This window comes from the organism of the source record quoted next, unplaced genomic scaffold, assembly GCF_019419815.1.
Source record: "Pyrus x bretschneideri cultivar Hongxiangsu unplaced genomic scaffold, Pyrus_bretschneideri_v1 Contig3, whole genome shotgun sequence".
In the NCBI taxonomy this organism is placed as follows: domain Eukaryota; kingdom Viridiplantae; phylum Streptophyta; class Magnoliopsida; order Rosales; family Rosaceae; genus Pyrus; species Pyrus x bretschneideri.
In genome coordinates this window covers 10,838,894-10,854,936 of record NW_025999612.1, presented here as the reverse complement: position 1 = coordinate 10,854,936, position 16,043 = coordinate 10,838,894, and the positions used below count along the sequence as shown (strand labels likewise).

The window sequence follows — 16,043 nt, the reverse complement described above, 5'->3', positions numbered from 1 at the left end:
TACAATGATTGTACGGATTCTCTAGAAGTTTGGTTTCAAACTCTGGTTCAAATTAGAAGTTTTGAATTTGGATGCTCACATTCTAACATGATATCCAAATAGGCTATTAACACGTCCTACACATTCTAAAATCTTATCTTAAAAGAAAGAATAAATATTGATTAGGTGCCTAATAGTTGTCCATACAACAACAGATGACATTATGGATTGAGAGGGAAATATGGACCCTAATTGAAGAATTTGGCAGCTCATTCATCAGTGGTGCCAGCTGCCTAGTAGTAGTAGTAGTAGGAATTATTGCCAAAAATTGCAGCTTCTGAAAATTTGGTTCATATGCTTGATGTGGAAGTCCTTGCATATTATTATGCCATGATTTCCACAGTAAAACTCCCACAATTTACATTTGTTCTCTTTTTGAGCATGACAGTCACAGTGTCACACAATGTTACTAGTTCACGTGTTATATTATGATTTACGAGGTCTAAAAGACGTTATCTACCTAATAGCGCTCTGATTGAGGAACCTGTGGTGGTGAATGGGACGCATATTTGATATTCCTCAAGAAAAAATGGTGGCCTTGATCAAGTCCTTTTTTTGGAGAGAATGTCCCGAAATCTTCTACAGCTTGACATCCTATATGCATTGCCTGCTAGACAATATAAGGCAGCCTGTGCCCACTGGGGCAGCTGCCCCCACTCAACTTTCCTGATTTGAAAATTCCATATATTTATTAAAAATACACCAATATTCCTCGTATTCGCCTAACAAATGAATCAAATGCGTATATATAGTTTTGTGTGAGTGTGACAAATGTTGTTTTGAGCAAACTTTAATTTATCGCTACTCAATTAAATAAATTGTCAATATAATTAACATAAAAATTCGATTAAAACTGGCTACAATAGTTTTTTTTTTTTTTTTTTTTTAACAAAGCTACAATAGTTGATATATCAAACAAATACACACCATAACATAACATGTTATCACCAAATATAAAAAACCTTACCATTAACAAATTTTTTGCTTATTTTATAACTCAAAAGTTGCTCCTATTAGAAAAAATTTCTAGCTCCGTTACTCACATCGTCACGTTAAAAGAATCTTTGATAAACTGTGAAGTGTAGAGATGATAAAATAGAATCAATTATCCAATGTAATATGATATCATAATGTCAGGATCAAGAAAAATTGTGTAACCACTTGTGTTTGTTGATTAACATGCTCTTGACTTGTAATTTTAAATGCAAAGCTTGTCAGGCAAGCTTTTCCTATGAACTCTATATCAAGCTGCTTCAAGTAGTAGCATGAACTCAAGATTTTTTGATTGAGAGAGAGAGAGAGAGAGAGAGAGAGAGAGAGAGAGAGATGGCAGAGGAAAACAAAGTGACCTTATATAGAATGTGGGCAAGCCCTTTTGTTAAGAGGGTGGTTTTTGCTTCCAAACTCAAAGGCATACCCTACGAATACGTTGAAGAAGATTTGAGGAACAAAAGCTCATTGCTTCTCAAACTGAATCCTGTTCTTCAGCAAGTTCCGGTACTTGTTCACGACGGAAAACCGATTGCCGAGTCCCTAGTCATCCTTGAGTACATTGATGAAATCTGGAAAACTGGCCCTCAGCTTCTTCCACAAGATCCATATAAAAGATCTCAAGCTCGCTTTTGGGCCGGCTTTATGCCGCATGTGAGAGTTGCGAACAAAAAATGCAGTTTTTAAAATCCGTTTGATAAACATTTTGTGTATATAGTTTTTAGTTTTTATTTTGTGTCTATTTTATTACATTTCTTCCACATCCCTCACATTGTTCTTTCTTCACTTCTCGCCATCTTGACGCAACATGAAGTAGACAAAGGATTACCAACATAATCCCTTGTAGAATAAAGTCTGGAATTCACTAGAAAATTGACAGAAATCCCAAGGGGTTGTGATTGATTAATTCTTGAATGGTTGCAATTAATACATTTAGATGAGTTAAATAAAGATTACAACTCAAAGGACTTTTAGGAATTAAAACAACATTAATTGGATGCCAAATCCGTAATTTCCCACTACGTCCTTTTGTCTTCCGATGATCCATTTTTTCTTCAATCCATTCTACCATTTGTTCTACATCACATCTCTAACAAAAAGAATAAAAACTGAAACTATAGAGCTTACATATGCTTGTTGTTTGTTATAGATTTTTGAGAGTTTGGCCACAGTGTTGGAAACCAGTGGAGAAGCACAAGAGAAAGCCATCAAAGAAGTGAGTGAGAGAGTAAAGCTACTAGAAGAGAGATTGAAGGGTTACTACCCAGATGGATTTCCCAGGTCATTTGACCTAAAAGATGTGGGACTTTTATAAGTGGTCATTTTTCACACTAAAAATACTCCACTTGTATTTTCCTGCATAAGAGCTATGATCGGGATACCTGAGGTTAGTGAGATGCGGAATCCTCACGAGAAGGTGGTGGCTTTCCTGAAATTTGTTAGAGAGAATGCCCTTAAATCCGTAAAGTGACCATGTACTTTGAGTTGTATTTGCTTTATGCTGTGAATTATTTTGTTTTGTGTTAGAAATTCTATGATTTGGAATTCGGACCGCATGTTTCCTATGGACTAAGACACAAACAACACCCTAACCCCACCCCACAGCTCCTGATTTGTTATGCTAAACTGGCTCAGAATTTGGTCCCACTTCTCTTTCACGTGTCCCTAGTTCGGTTTCTTCACATAAGACTCTCTCGTGGTTAAGGAGTACACCTGTGGATATCTGCCACTTGATGTACGTAGAACCCCCACATCGTTGATGCCAGAACCTTGGCTTGAGGCATTTTCTTTACCCCTTCTTACTCTTAAAAATTACCGATAACCATTTTTCGGCTAACCTAGCCTCCTCTGTCCCCCTGGACCAACAAAGGGTACCTATTTATGTGGCAGGACGGGCCTTCTTTTCTGCGTGCGAGCGGTGAATCATCGACATTAAAGTTTTGGTAGTGTGGAGTAGATTGATCAGCTTTTTGTGTCACTTGGGCTTTTGAGGTGATTAGACCTTCTTCGCTATTGCATGAGCCCCTTGAGCCTGGGCTTTAAGTCTTTTACTTTGGGCCATTTCAAGTCTTTTCGTTGACCTTTTTTGTCCAACCCCACTACAATTTTAACTCAAACAATCATTATAACAAATAAACTTAATTCTCGAAAATGTGGGGAAGTAAGTTTCATATTGCTCTCAATCTCACAATTTGATTGCAAGGAACAAGAGAATTTCTTAATTATTATTTTTAAATTTCAAAATCCTTGATGACATGGGTGATGGGTGCTTCTTGAAAGGTAATTTTTCTAGAGGGAGGAAGAGAGTGGTGACAGAAGAAAGAATAGTTTGGTCATTGGTGATGCAATGGGCGATAGAAAATAGTGAACCTGCCAAGCGCAAAGCAAAAAATTTGTCTTTGGTAAACTTAAAGAATTCAAAGCAAATTTGGATGCGTCGGTTGAGATAATATATATCATTACTTTAGTTATCTGGTCAATAAACTTTTAAATTTTCGTAGTTGGTAATTAGAAGATGGAATTCCATTTATATAAATTGTTATGACTAATTTTGAGATCAATTCGATATGTGTTTGAAGTACGTGGGCTAAGAGATTTAGGCCATTCAAAAGAGAAAGAGAGATTTGAAACTTTTAAGCTTTTATGTTTTGTGAAGTGGGCCAATGAAATGAGTTAATATGGGGCGTAAAATAGAAATTGAGTGGTACAAATATCTTGGTCTGCATGCTCCAAAACAGAAATCGGGAGTGAAACTTATCCAAAAAAATGTTCGCGCATGTTTTTTTAATAATTTTCTTACTTTTTTATTGAAGACTTGTCATGCAAGTTTTTGCTGCCAACTTTCCAAGCAAGTTAAGAAAATGGTTTGAGCTCTATATAAAGCTGCTTCCAATAGCTTGAACTCAACATCACATCAAAAACTAGAGAGAGAGGCTGTGAGTCTTGAGAGAAAGAGGGAGAGAGATGGCAGAGGAAAACAAAGTGACCTTGCATGGAATGTGGGCAAGCCCTTATGTAAAGAGGGTGGAATTGGCCCTCAAACTTAAGGGCATACCCTATGAATATGTGGAAGAAGACGTGAAGAACAAAAGCCCATTGCTCCTCAAGTTGAATCCTGTTCATCAGAAAGTTCCAGTACTTGTCCACAATGGAAAACCGATTGCTGAGTCTCTTGTCATCCTTGAATACATCGACGAAACCTGGAAAACTGGACATCTTCCACAAGATCCCTATAAAAGATCTTAAGTTCATTTCTATGCTGGCTTTATGCAACAGGTAAGAGTACTCGAGAATGGATACTGTTTGGCTCCTTATATATAAGAAGTCATTCATTTATAAGCAAATTATCAAATAAATGTTTGCGGAAACATATCGACTGTGATTTGTCCGCAAGAAAAAAAAGGCTTCTTAAACGTAGCTAGCTAAATTATTAATCTTTGGTGCAGGTTTTTGAAAGCATGGTCTCAGTGTTGGAAACCAGGGGGCAAGCACAAGAGAAAGCCATCAAAGAAGTGAGTGAGAAACTAAATCTGCTTGAAGAGGGACTGAAGGGTTTCTACCCTAATGGATTTCCCAAGTCGTTTGACCCTAAGAATGTTGAACTCCTAGAAGTGGTCATTCTTGCACACTTAGGGGCATATGAGGCTCAGGAAGAAGTCCTTGGATTTAAGGTCATGGACCTTCGAACAACTCCACTCATATATTCCTGCATAAGAGCTATGACTGAGATACCTGAGGTGAAAGAGGTGAGCAATCGTCATGAGAAAGTGGTGGCTTTCCTCAAGTTTTTCAGAAATAAAGCTATTAAATCTTCTGACTGAAGAATAATCCTGCTACTTGGGACTTTTCTGACCAATGTTTTGTTGTAATTTGTAAAAGAATAAAACGATTAGTATCGCAATTTCTGATAGAGATGATAGTCAGAAAACTAAATGCGGTACATGTAATGTAACTATTTTTGAAAAAGATTGTACGACCATGGACGTTATATATTGGCATTTTTTGTCGGATTTCAAATCCCCTTTATAATTGATGAAATAAATAACTAGTTCACATGAATCTATGTAAGTATCAATTCAATTTCTTTATGTATTTAAGAACACATTTCACTTTGTTTAAGTGTAAGTAAGCGGGATTTTAACACTGGATGACGATGTTTTTAATTTCGTCATGTCAAACGTTACTAACACGTTATATTAAAAATGGAACTTTAACGAAAAGCTTTTGATACTGTTCACTTTAACAAAAAATCATATTTTTACATTAAAAAGTCAATCATGGTACTATTTACTTTACCCTTTATTTTGTTCTTATCATTAAAACTCAAAATTTGTAAGTCATTTTCATTTCTTTTCCTTATTAAAAAATCATACTTATAGAAGTGCAAAACGACTTTTTGAAGCGTAAATAATATATCCTGTCGATAATTATTAATTAATAATATTTAAAATGTGTGTGACCCAAACAAAAAAAAAATAGAACGGGCCTGCTATTGTTCTATAGCATTTGGTCCAGCCCAATATGAGTTTTTGGGCCCGGTCAACGTCGACCATCTTTATACATGTCAATAGATGAGTGGCTCGGTATCTGTACTATTACCGTCGGTTCCCGCAGCAGATTATAACCCCACCCCCAAAAACCCTACCCCTTTTGTACTCTCTCACACACAGTCGCATTTGTCACTCGAGGAGCGAGACAGAGAGAGAGAGAGAGAGAGAGAGAGCGGTAGGGTTTTAGAGAGAGAGAGCATCAGAATTCAGAAGCTCGAAGAAAGATGGTGGCTGACAAGGGCAAGAAGCTGAAGCTCTCAGAGAAACCCGAGGACGAGAACGCCGACCACATCGACGAGAAGCTCGTCCTCTCCATCGAGAAGTTGCAGGAGGTCCAAGACGAGCTCGAAAAGGTTGTACCTTCACGCCTATCTCTGCATATTATTGTTGTACTTTCATAATTGAACAAAACGGAAGAAACGGTTTCGGTTTTGGCGATGTTCTTTTGGGAAATTCTGCCGATTCAGGGGTTTTTGTGTTCTTGTTTTTTCTTGAATTTCAATTGGTTTCGCGGCATGCATGAGTCGAAAAGGGATTTGGTTTCGGGTTTTGGTTTCTAGGAAATTAACCCAGAAAAGGATCTGATGGTGGTGTGCTTGGTTGATAGAAAATTGGATTTTTTTGTTTGTTTTTAGAATTTAAAGCCGCTTTGTTATATAGACGGCCATAAGCGGAAGCTCCGCGCTTTGCATTCTCGTTATATGTTGTAGCACAGTGGATGCTCTGAACAATTATTGCAATTGGTAACTGTGGAATGTGTTTCGTTTTTGTGAAGTTTGAATTGTTGGCATCCGGTGTTAGATTTTCTCCTTGTTTGTTTATCATTACCATAGGTTGGGTTTACATTCGACTAGAGAATAAATGGGGAAGGAATAGAACTTTAAGGTTTGACATTTTGTGAAGTTTGAATTGCATGAAAATATAGAGAAGAATATACGATTTTGAAAAGAAATTGCGATTTTTGTAGCTTCTGATCGTAAGAGCCCCTCATCAATTCTTTCCTATTTTGAAAAGAAATTGCGAGGGTAAACTCAGCATTGGATAACGGTTGGCGGTTTTTCTCTTGTCTTGGAACCTTGAAGAAAAAGTTGATCTTGTAGAAAGAACGCCAAAGATCAATGGAGATTGAAAAGTAACTGATCTTCTTCTAGTTGAAGACAAAATCCGGTGGCCAATCTTTGGCCTTGAATAACCAGCTCAGCAATAAATTCAATTATTTCATTACATAATTGGGCAGGGTTGCACCTGACGAGTGACGTAAGTGCATAAGCTGTCAGCTCGATAAGGAAAATATAGAGTTATTTTCTTTTGTGTTCTGTACCAATTTTCATGTTTATTAATTTAACCAAACAACTGATAGCTGGTAGATTTAATTATTGTTACTTTTCTTATTCATTTCCCAAATGCTAAACTGAACAGAGTTATAGTATGTGAACCCATGCTACATTTTTCACTTTGTGGCTTTGTTCATAAGGTGAGGCATTTCGTAATCATGAATGTGCATTGCTTTATTATCTTTTAAATGAATTATGTTTCTTATAAAAATGTCCATTGATTTGAATTTTTATAACCGTTCAGGGTCATTTTTAAGTTCTGAGACATACTTGTTTTAGGCTTTTAGCTGCTACAGTTCACTTTTATCAATTTTGACTTATGAATTATCGCGGTGGATCAACATTGTTCATTTGTTTTTAATGTTTTCTTTTGAATGCTTTTTAGATCAATGAGGAAGCCAGCGATAAAGTCCTGGAAGTGGAGCAGAAGTATAATGAGGTACGCAGGCCGGTCTACGATAAGCGAAATGATATTATCAAGTCCATCCCTGACTTTTGGTTAACCGCTGTAAGTTATCTATCCTTATTTATATACATATGTGAAGGATTTATTATGTTTAGGTGGCGTTTGAATAATTTACTTTCTCCATACTCTGCAGTTCCTGAGCCATCCCGCGCTTAGTGAACTTTTGACTGAAGAGGATCAAAAGGTTTGCATTTATTGTGATTCTGAAATTATTTAGTGCATCTTTCTGTTTATACCTTTAATTAATCCCTCAATTATAAATACTTGTCGGTGGTCACTGATTATGCAATTCAATTACTCGCATTCCCTTCCTGCTCTTCCATAATCAATGAAATTATGGAGATTATTTCTATGTAATCTTTCAGATTTGATTCTAGTTAGCTTAGTATGGATTCATCGTTCTTTTCCTTTTCATAGATTTTCAAGCATCTGACTTCTCTGGAAGTTGAGGACTTCAAGGACGTGAAATCTGGTTACGCCATCACATTTGTGAGTCTTGTCTTTTCCTATTCCATGGTATCTTTGAAGTGTATCAAGGGCATATTTTATGTTTTATTTTAGTTAATGAATGTACTGAGATTGTGACCAAATTTATTATTTAATTGTACAGGTCTTCAGCCCCAATCCTTATTTTGAAGACACAAAGCTTACGAAGACCTTTACTTTCCTTGATGAAGCAACAAAAGTTACTGCTACATCCATAAAATGGAAAGAGGGAATGGTATAAGATTTGTCTTGCATTCAGTTTATATTTCTGGTCAATTATGTTAGGGTATTACGACTTACTGCATACCTGATTTGTGAAGGGCATTCCTAATGGAGTTAATCATGATAAGAAAGGGAACAAGCGACCTCAGGTTGAGGAAAGGTTCGTTAATGGAACCTGTTAGGATGGACCTCCAGAAAATACTTTTATTAGTCTTTCAAATTACCTCATATTGACTGAAATTCCAATTCTTGTTTTCTATGCAGCTTCTTTAGCTGGTTTAGTGATAGTCAACAAAAAGATATTTTGGAGGATGAGATTCATGACGAGGTTAGTTTGTAGTTATATTTCAATGTGGTATCGAGAACTATGTGTCAATCTGAACATTTTCTTACTTGTATGGTACCTTTCTGAACTTCCACATCACACTGCAGATTGCGGAGGTTATTAAGGAGGATTTGTGGCCCAATCCTCTGACTTACTTCAACCATGTAACTTCTGCTTTACCACTTCCCTATTTCTCAAGCATAATTTAAGTATTGTGTAGAAGCTTTTACTGCTTGCCTAATTTTCTAATAGTAGCTCATGACCTCTTTGACGTAGGAGGCTGATGACGATGAGGAATTTGATGATGAGGAAGCTGATGAAGAGGTGAATGCACAGATCCTTTTAGGTTTACATGTCAAGTGAAAATACTATAAATACAGACAACCTTTATGCTAGATTAACCGCTAATGGAATCTGTACTTTCTAAAACTTAAATATTTGTAGCATACAAGAAGATCTTGAGGCTCACATAAGGATTTTTTGTAGTTTCTAAAGCCTACATATTTAAGCATTGCTGTGTCATTCAAAAGTGAAGAAAAATATTTCAGATGTTAATTTCTGGCTTAATCATTATTAAGTCTTTGCCATGAACTACATAAAAGCATAAGAAATGCTGATAAATTGAACCTCACATGCAGAACCCATACTAGTAGCTTTTGGCATCATTGGAAAAAGTAAACTGCTTACCTCTGGTGACCTGATGTTGCTGATATTGTACTTGTGCAACTCGTGCATTGCTACATTTGTGTGTGCAATTTAATCTCGTAGAGTCCTCGTTCATCTAGGTTCTGTATTACGTAAGGGCATACATATAGTCACCTTTCAGTAATTTCAGTAGTTGTGTGTGGTTGTTTACTGTGCTTCCATTTGAACAGTCTGGTAAATACCCTTTATGATCTGTTATAACTAGTCAAATGAAGATTATAGTAGGAAATCAGATATCTTAATCTTTGAGGTTTGATTATTGGCAGGGAAAGAATGAAGATGACGACTCTGAAGATGATGAGGATGACCAAGATGAGGATGAAGATGGTGACGAGGATGACGGAAAATAAACATTCATCTGGGTCTTCAAATCTTTTAGCATTTGCTGCTTTGTTAACAGCTTGTGTAAAGTGAGTCTACAGTATTAGATAAGTCTCGTCTAAGGTGACAGGGGATGACCATCATAACTCTTGACAGCGTCCTGTCATGTAGGCGCCCGACTGTTCCCATAGGCCAGTCGGGTTTTTCGACTCTGCTGTTACTATCTCCGTGGCGTCTCTCTGTTACAGTAGGGTTTTTTTTGTGGCTTCTCCCTGATATGCAGGTCTCTAGATGACAATATTATAATGGTCTTTTCCTTTTGGTTTTTTGAATGCCATCAATGAGGATATATTATGGAGTTGGGAAGTTCTTTGGCATCATTTTATTGTTTGATTCTACAAAGTATTAGTTCATGGAGAAATGATTTCCGCACACCCCTTCTCTTGTTCTGCACGCGCGGGTCGGATGTATGACCCTTCCTAATTCATGTACAAGTGTGCTGGCAATTTCAATTCTGGGACAACCTGTAAAGGGGTCTGCATATAGATCACAAATCCTGTGCCCTCGGACATGTCGATCTTCACGGGCACACCCTTCAGGCAATGTCCAACAGAACCCATCCAAAGGGTGACCCAGCATATAGACGTGACCAAAGTAGTGCCTCGCTGTGCTGCCGGACACGCGCCTTCCCGCACCAAACGGTAGAAGCTGAAAGTTGTGGAGTTTTCTGATGATCCACCACGGATATGGTTCCGGAGGAAGCGTAAATCTGACCTGGTTATATATGGTTTCTCATTATATTAGGCATTTTTTTTGTTAGAGGTCACTGTGCATGTTTTGTAGATTGAGGATTCTTTTTCGTGATAGACCGTCGTCGTGCATGTAAATAAGTTATAATACAGAGAATCCGCAACGTTAATATAGAAAAAGATATATCAATAATACCGTTCACTTAAATTATAACATGTTAGTTAACACGACATATCAATACGAGCATCATATCAAAAGAATTCTAATCTTTTCACCCGACAAAACCCTAGAAGGAGTAGATTTATAACATTTATTCGTTCTCTTTGATGAACTATTTAATTTTGTGCTGCAATATATTCTATTTCAAATATTCTTTTTTATTTTTTTATCTAAACTAATATCTATAATGATTAATGTACACTGGCGCAAACATGTGGATTTCACTTCAAAGCCAACAAAGTTGATAAATGCCTTTAAACAAGCACGTGCATTTGTTTTTATTTTCCTAATTTGTGTGGACAATAAAAATCTTTTATTTTTTAATTTATTTGCCTGTTTCATTACATGCAGAAAGGGAAGGAAAATATATACCTCAAATGGCTAAAGACCTTTTTTTTTTTTTTTCATTTTTTTTAATTTATTGTTATTGAAGAGAGGAGGAGAATGCGGAATTATTACAATAATTTAGGAGATGGCAGAGTTTCGAACAAGGAACGCATGGAGAGAACCTCAACACCATATCCAATAGAATATTGGATCACATGCAGCTAAAGACATTCTAGTTAACTTGAATTTTTATAGTAACTTTTGTTTTTTTTTTTTTCAAACCTATATGGGAGGGTTATTCAATTTATGTGTAAATAGGAGAGTACACTGCTCTAACCAATTTTAGTAAGTTACAAATTTGTATTTTTATAATAATCTTTATGAAGCTATAAAGTTTAAGTTGAGTTTTCCTTGTATATAGGTAATTCAAGCATGGTGCATGATGCAATTAGTACTCTTTTGGATCCGATGCGGGGATGACTATGACATTCAATTGTGTCCTGTTAGACTGACATGGATATCATTTTCTGAAGAGTTTTTAGCTAAAAGGGTATTTGAGAATGACACAACTTCTTATTTTGATTCTTAACAATAAAAAGTAATAGAAGTAGTTTCTGAATTTATCTACGGTAAATCATTCCGTGAAAAATATGTTAATTTTATTAAATTAACACGCAAACGACCATGTAGTCATTTTTTAAAATATATTTTTTTGACAAACCTCCATTTTGGCTAAAAAGCCTTTCCCGAAAGCTAGGTCTATCGTGCATGTAAGTAATTATACTACTCTAGTCTCGATCAAAAAGAAAGGGGGGTCTGGAATAAAGGGGGAAGAAAGGGTTCAATGGATCTTTTTATTTTATTTTTACTGAAAAAGGACAAAGATATGAGGTGTAAAAGTAAGAGTGTTTTCAAATCAAATCTTAGGCCAAGCACTATAAAAAGTAAATGTAAAAGGATAAGAGATTTTGTTATTCTTTAACGGAATGCTTTTCATTTTTTATCCTTCTTTTGCTACAGTCTTTTAATAAAACACTTGATCACATTGTCAGTTAGGTGTACGAGTAAGTTTTTTTGGTCTGTGATTGTGAACATGCCCTGTCGCTGATGGTGAAAGTAACTAATCTTTCTAAATTTTCTTGCTATTGAAAAAAAAAATACTTGATCGCATTAGTAGGATTTTCAAATTATTAATAGAGATAAACTTATTTGTAATTGAGATGTTACAGTGACGAATTAATTATGTATTATTATCATTTCAACATTTTTGTATGATAGTGTGTGGTTCAGTCGAAGTATCACCACTTATATTTTTTTTTTTTTATATATAAAAATTGGGGAAATCGAAGCTTCTTAAGCTCATCTAAGCCAGTGGATGTGTGGGCCTCAAACAACAATGATCAGAAGGTTATTACTTGTTAATTAATTCAACCTGCGAGCAAATGTAAATTTGGAAAGGGAAAAAGAAGTACTTGTGCTTAGTCACTGTCTACAATAAACCTGTGATGGTGGAAGTGATGAGATTTATATAATTTTGGAATTTTCTGTATTTTAGAGACTAGGTTAAAAACCAAAAGGACAAACAAACAAATATTTTTTTTTGTCGAAAAACAATTGATTAAGATGTTGCTATTTACATATATTCTCTTACTTTTTACACACTTTTATCAAATTTTGATCATCGGATCAAATGAATTGAAAATGATTAAATGACAAAAATTAACAGAATGTGTGTAGAAGGTAAAAAGAAGTATGTGGGTAACACCAGCCTTTAATTATTGGAAGCCAAAACTACACCATTTGTTGGATATGTATTGAAAATTAACTCACACGGCATAAATACATACCACATAACATCATGTGTCATGATACAACATTAAGTGGACATAAACATATACATATATATATATATATATATATCATTGTATTATTAATATAGGACTTCTCGATAGCAGTACACTCGTAGTATGTAAATCAGTATTCATGTTTTGAGCTCTCTCATGTCCAATTGTCCATTGTCCAGGAGTTGGATTCTCTCGCCTCCCTTTTCTTCTCACCTCCCTCCTCTCCTTTTCTTCTTTTCCTCTTTATAAAATAAGATGATAATGTGACATAATCTTGAGCATTAAGGAGTAATCTTGGGTGTTTAAATACGAGAAGAGGGAGAGGAGAGAAAAATGGGATGGCGGATAATTCAGATCCCATTGTCCATTGTCCAAGGCAGATTTTTTTGATAGTGTAATTGGTTCATTGTCTTTTCATGCTTAGCTGCTATGCTCTGATTGGACTTCCCTAGGTTTATTGAGATAAGATTTTCAGTGTATCGTGGATTTTAGCAACTTGGCACGACAGCAAAAAGTCGTCCAAACTGGTTTCTTTCATTGGTGCAACAAAAGTAACAGTCCATCTCAAAAAACTAATTGGTGCTACAAAAGTAACAACCCCAATACTACTGCACTAATCTTTTGTTCGATCAAAGTTATCATCTTTCCTTCTTGCTGAGGCAAGGCACCACTATTGCTTGGGAATATATACTTAATTATTCGCACAGTCGAGTGTGATTTAGATACAATTCTTATATATAGTAGGTATAAGATCTTATCCTTGCTTATTATAATTAGCAGCTAAGTACTAAAGATTTTCAAGCTTATAAAAAGTGATACATCTTTTAGTGGAGTAGTCCTCTTCACCTTCAAATATTGTTTCCTTTTGTTAGGCAGAAGCAACTGTATGTGCCACAAAGCAACATGAATGATTAAAGCCTAGTCTCAAAACCTACGCCGAAGCGGTTTTTTCTTGAACCCTAATTTGTATTATATGTGAATGCAGTTGTAGCCGTTAGATCAATTGATAGGTTCATGGATCATTCTCTACTAGGGTATATTGATGATCAGTATCGAGTCATTTAATCGTGTACATATTCGTGCGAATTCATATGTAGATACGTGACAAATTAGCATAAACAAATATAAATATGCAACAATTTGTGTTGTGAACTGGACACATAAAATCTTGCAACAAAAACAGATTTAGGATATATTCAACATGATTCACATTTATCAAAGGAAGTGAATAGTGATGAGTGGTCGAATTCTCTAGCGACTAAGCAAAATAGAAAACAAGGGTAGTGGGATTGCTTGCAGATGCAGTGTAGACGAAGAAAAGGGAAGGTGTGGATCACAGAAGGGATCCCAAGAGGGAGCTTTCTGTTCCTTTCTAACTTTGCTTTTCTTTTATTTTATAGAGGATGATGAAGTCACTGAGGAGTCCGGAATAGAGGCAGGCAAAAAGTTGAGAAAGTGATGTGACTCAACTCCCTCCGTTTTCAAAATATTCCAGTGCAACTTCCAGCCCTACATGAACGCCAAGATTCCAACTGTCTTTACTACTCTCATATATGATATATCTAAACACCATAACCAAAAACCCTTCTTTATATACATATCTATATGCTTCTAAATTAAGTTTTAGGGTTTCTTTCATTGCTTCCAACAAGTTCCACAATCTTCGATTAGTGTTCTGGTTAAGCAAAACAAGCCCCAAGTTAAGTGGGAAAACTTCTTTTTAAAGGCTAACCGCTGTTTCCCAATAAACCAACCATATTTGATTGATTAACAACTTAAGTTCCTTTTTTATGTGAATTCCAATAGTGAAATGGTATGGACCCAACCAAATGTAATCCCTTCATCCTCAAGAAGAATATATGAAAAACCCCATTAAAATTTTACTTAGCAGGTTTTGGAGGACAATGTTTTTCGACTTTTTAGTAAACAATATGGTAATTTACACTAAATTAATCTGAGATACGGCAATGGGAATACGAACTTGAGTGCAAAGAGGAGGGAATCATACTACTCTTGGCTAAGCCCAGGTCTATGACAAGGTTTTTCTGGTTGAGTTTTAGGCTGCCAAACACAATTAAACAACCTTAATCGTGTATTATCTCTATAGATAAATATGGTGAGTGGATTTTTCATTTGATTTGAATGTAGGCTTTAGGGTTTCAACTTTCACATCCAGAAAATTGACAAATCTGAAGAGGACTCTAGTTTTCCATAAGATATTAACAGTTGCACAGCTGAAGAAGATGGTGGTAAGCTGTCTTGTTCAATGACATTACATAAGTGGCAAGGCATGTGGTCTAAATGGAGGCAGGATTTTGCTAATTCCCTGGTTCACATTTCTCGACAGTAACCCCACAATGCTGTCACGTACAGGAACCCTGTCATCCCCAATGGGACGTTACCACATGTTACAATGGACTTGTTCAAATGGAGCCCCATTTGATTTGGTTCAAGTTATTAGAAAGAAAAATAAAGTCATTAAACTAGTGAGGTGGAAGTTTTTACATGTATATATTTACTTACACAGTGAATACCTTTTATTTTCATAAACAATCATCCTCATGAGAGTTGAACTCAAAGAGACCTCTTATAATAAAGTGAAACTCTAAGTGTTGTAGGCCAAATGATAATATAGAAAGTTTTAATCAAAAACTGATTGTTGCACTTTTTTTCTCCTCTCACACTCCCGTCTAATTTTAGCTGTTTGATTGGATAGAATAATCAAACGAGAATAAACGAACAAAAAAAGAGGAGTAAAATGCGAATATCATTTTTCTTTTTAACTATTGTATAGTTGATAATTAATATGTTTATGCAAATATCAAAAACCAAGTGACTAAGTTAAATATACATAAAGAATGAAGGCATCGCAAATTATTCATAATTAAGAAAGTTGAGGTTTCACCATAAAACTAATTGAGAATATGAAAAATATCACAACTTATTTATAAGCTCATGCAAGCTAACTTCTTCCATCATGTTAAGAAAAAAGAAGAAATAAAGGGCGTGGAAAATCAGCAGTGGTTGTGACAATCGGGTCAAGAAGTTGTCAAAAATGCTAGTCATTATCTTTCTGTTGTAAAACTAGTTATATGAAGATTATGGCTTGCTTCTTTGATATAGCAATAGTGGTAACTATATATCTAGAACAGTTCATCATCGACATCTTTATTTATCCAGTTTCTTTATTTAAACCACCAAATCAGATTATGCCACATGTTCATTTGAGATTCCAAAGACAAAAATACCATCAGAGATTAAGTATATCTCATCAATTTTTGTGTGGAGCAGATCACACTAGCTGTGGTACTCAATAAAAACATCCAATCAATTTCAACTTGGCAATTTTCAGATATTATAGCAAGTAATTCTGCAAATATATATATTTATATATATATATATATATATCTGTGTGCGCGTGTGTGTATGTATATGTATTTACAACATTTTCCCAGCTGTAAAAAG

General features: G+C 35.5%; 3 protein-coding genes across 3 annotated transcripts; all 3 read left to right on the top strand.

Annotated features, from left to right (window-relative positions):
• The first annotated feature begins 1,398 nt into the window (after positions 1-1,398).
• LOC125479719 (glutathione S-transferase U10-like) lies at positions 1,399-2,344 on the top strand. The gene is made up of 2 exons (XM_048589443.1): positions 1,399-1,683; positions 2,180-2,344. The coding sequence occupies exons 1-2, from the start codon at positions 1,399-1,401 to the stop codon at positions 2,342-2,344; spliced, it is 450 nt and encodes a 149-aa protein (XP_048445400.1).
• Positions 2,345-4,431: 2,087 nt separating this feature from the next.
• On the top strand, positions 4,432-5,027 carry LOC125479848 (glutathione S-transferase U10-like). The gene has a single exon (XM_048589938.1). It carries the CDS (start codon positions 4,488-4,490, stop codon positions 4,848-4,850), a length of 363 nt encoding a protein of 120 aa, XP_048445895.1. The 5' UTR covers positions 4,432-4,487; the 3' UTR covers positions 4,851-5,027.
• A 733-nt stretch (positions 5,028-5,760) lies between these two features.
• LOC125479847 (NAP1-related protein 2-like) lies at positions 5,761-9,818 on the top strand. The gene is made up of 10 exons (XM_048589937.1): positions 5,761-5,932; positions 7,299-7,421; positions 7,513-7,563; positions 7,797-7,868; positions 7,990-8,100; positions 8,186-8,247; positions 8,352-8,415; positions 8,520-8,576; positions 8,689-8,736; positions 9,384-9,818. The coding sequence occupies exons 1-10, from the start codon at positions 5,804-5,806 to the stop codon at positions 9,465-9,467; spliced, it is 801 nt and encodes a 266-aa protein (XP_048445894.1). The 5' UTR covers positions 5,761-5,803; the 3' UTR covers positions 9,468-9,818.
• The last annotated feature ends 6,225 nt before the right edge of the window (positions 9,819-16,043 follow it).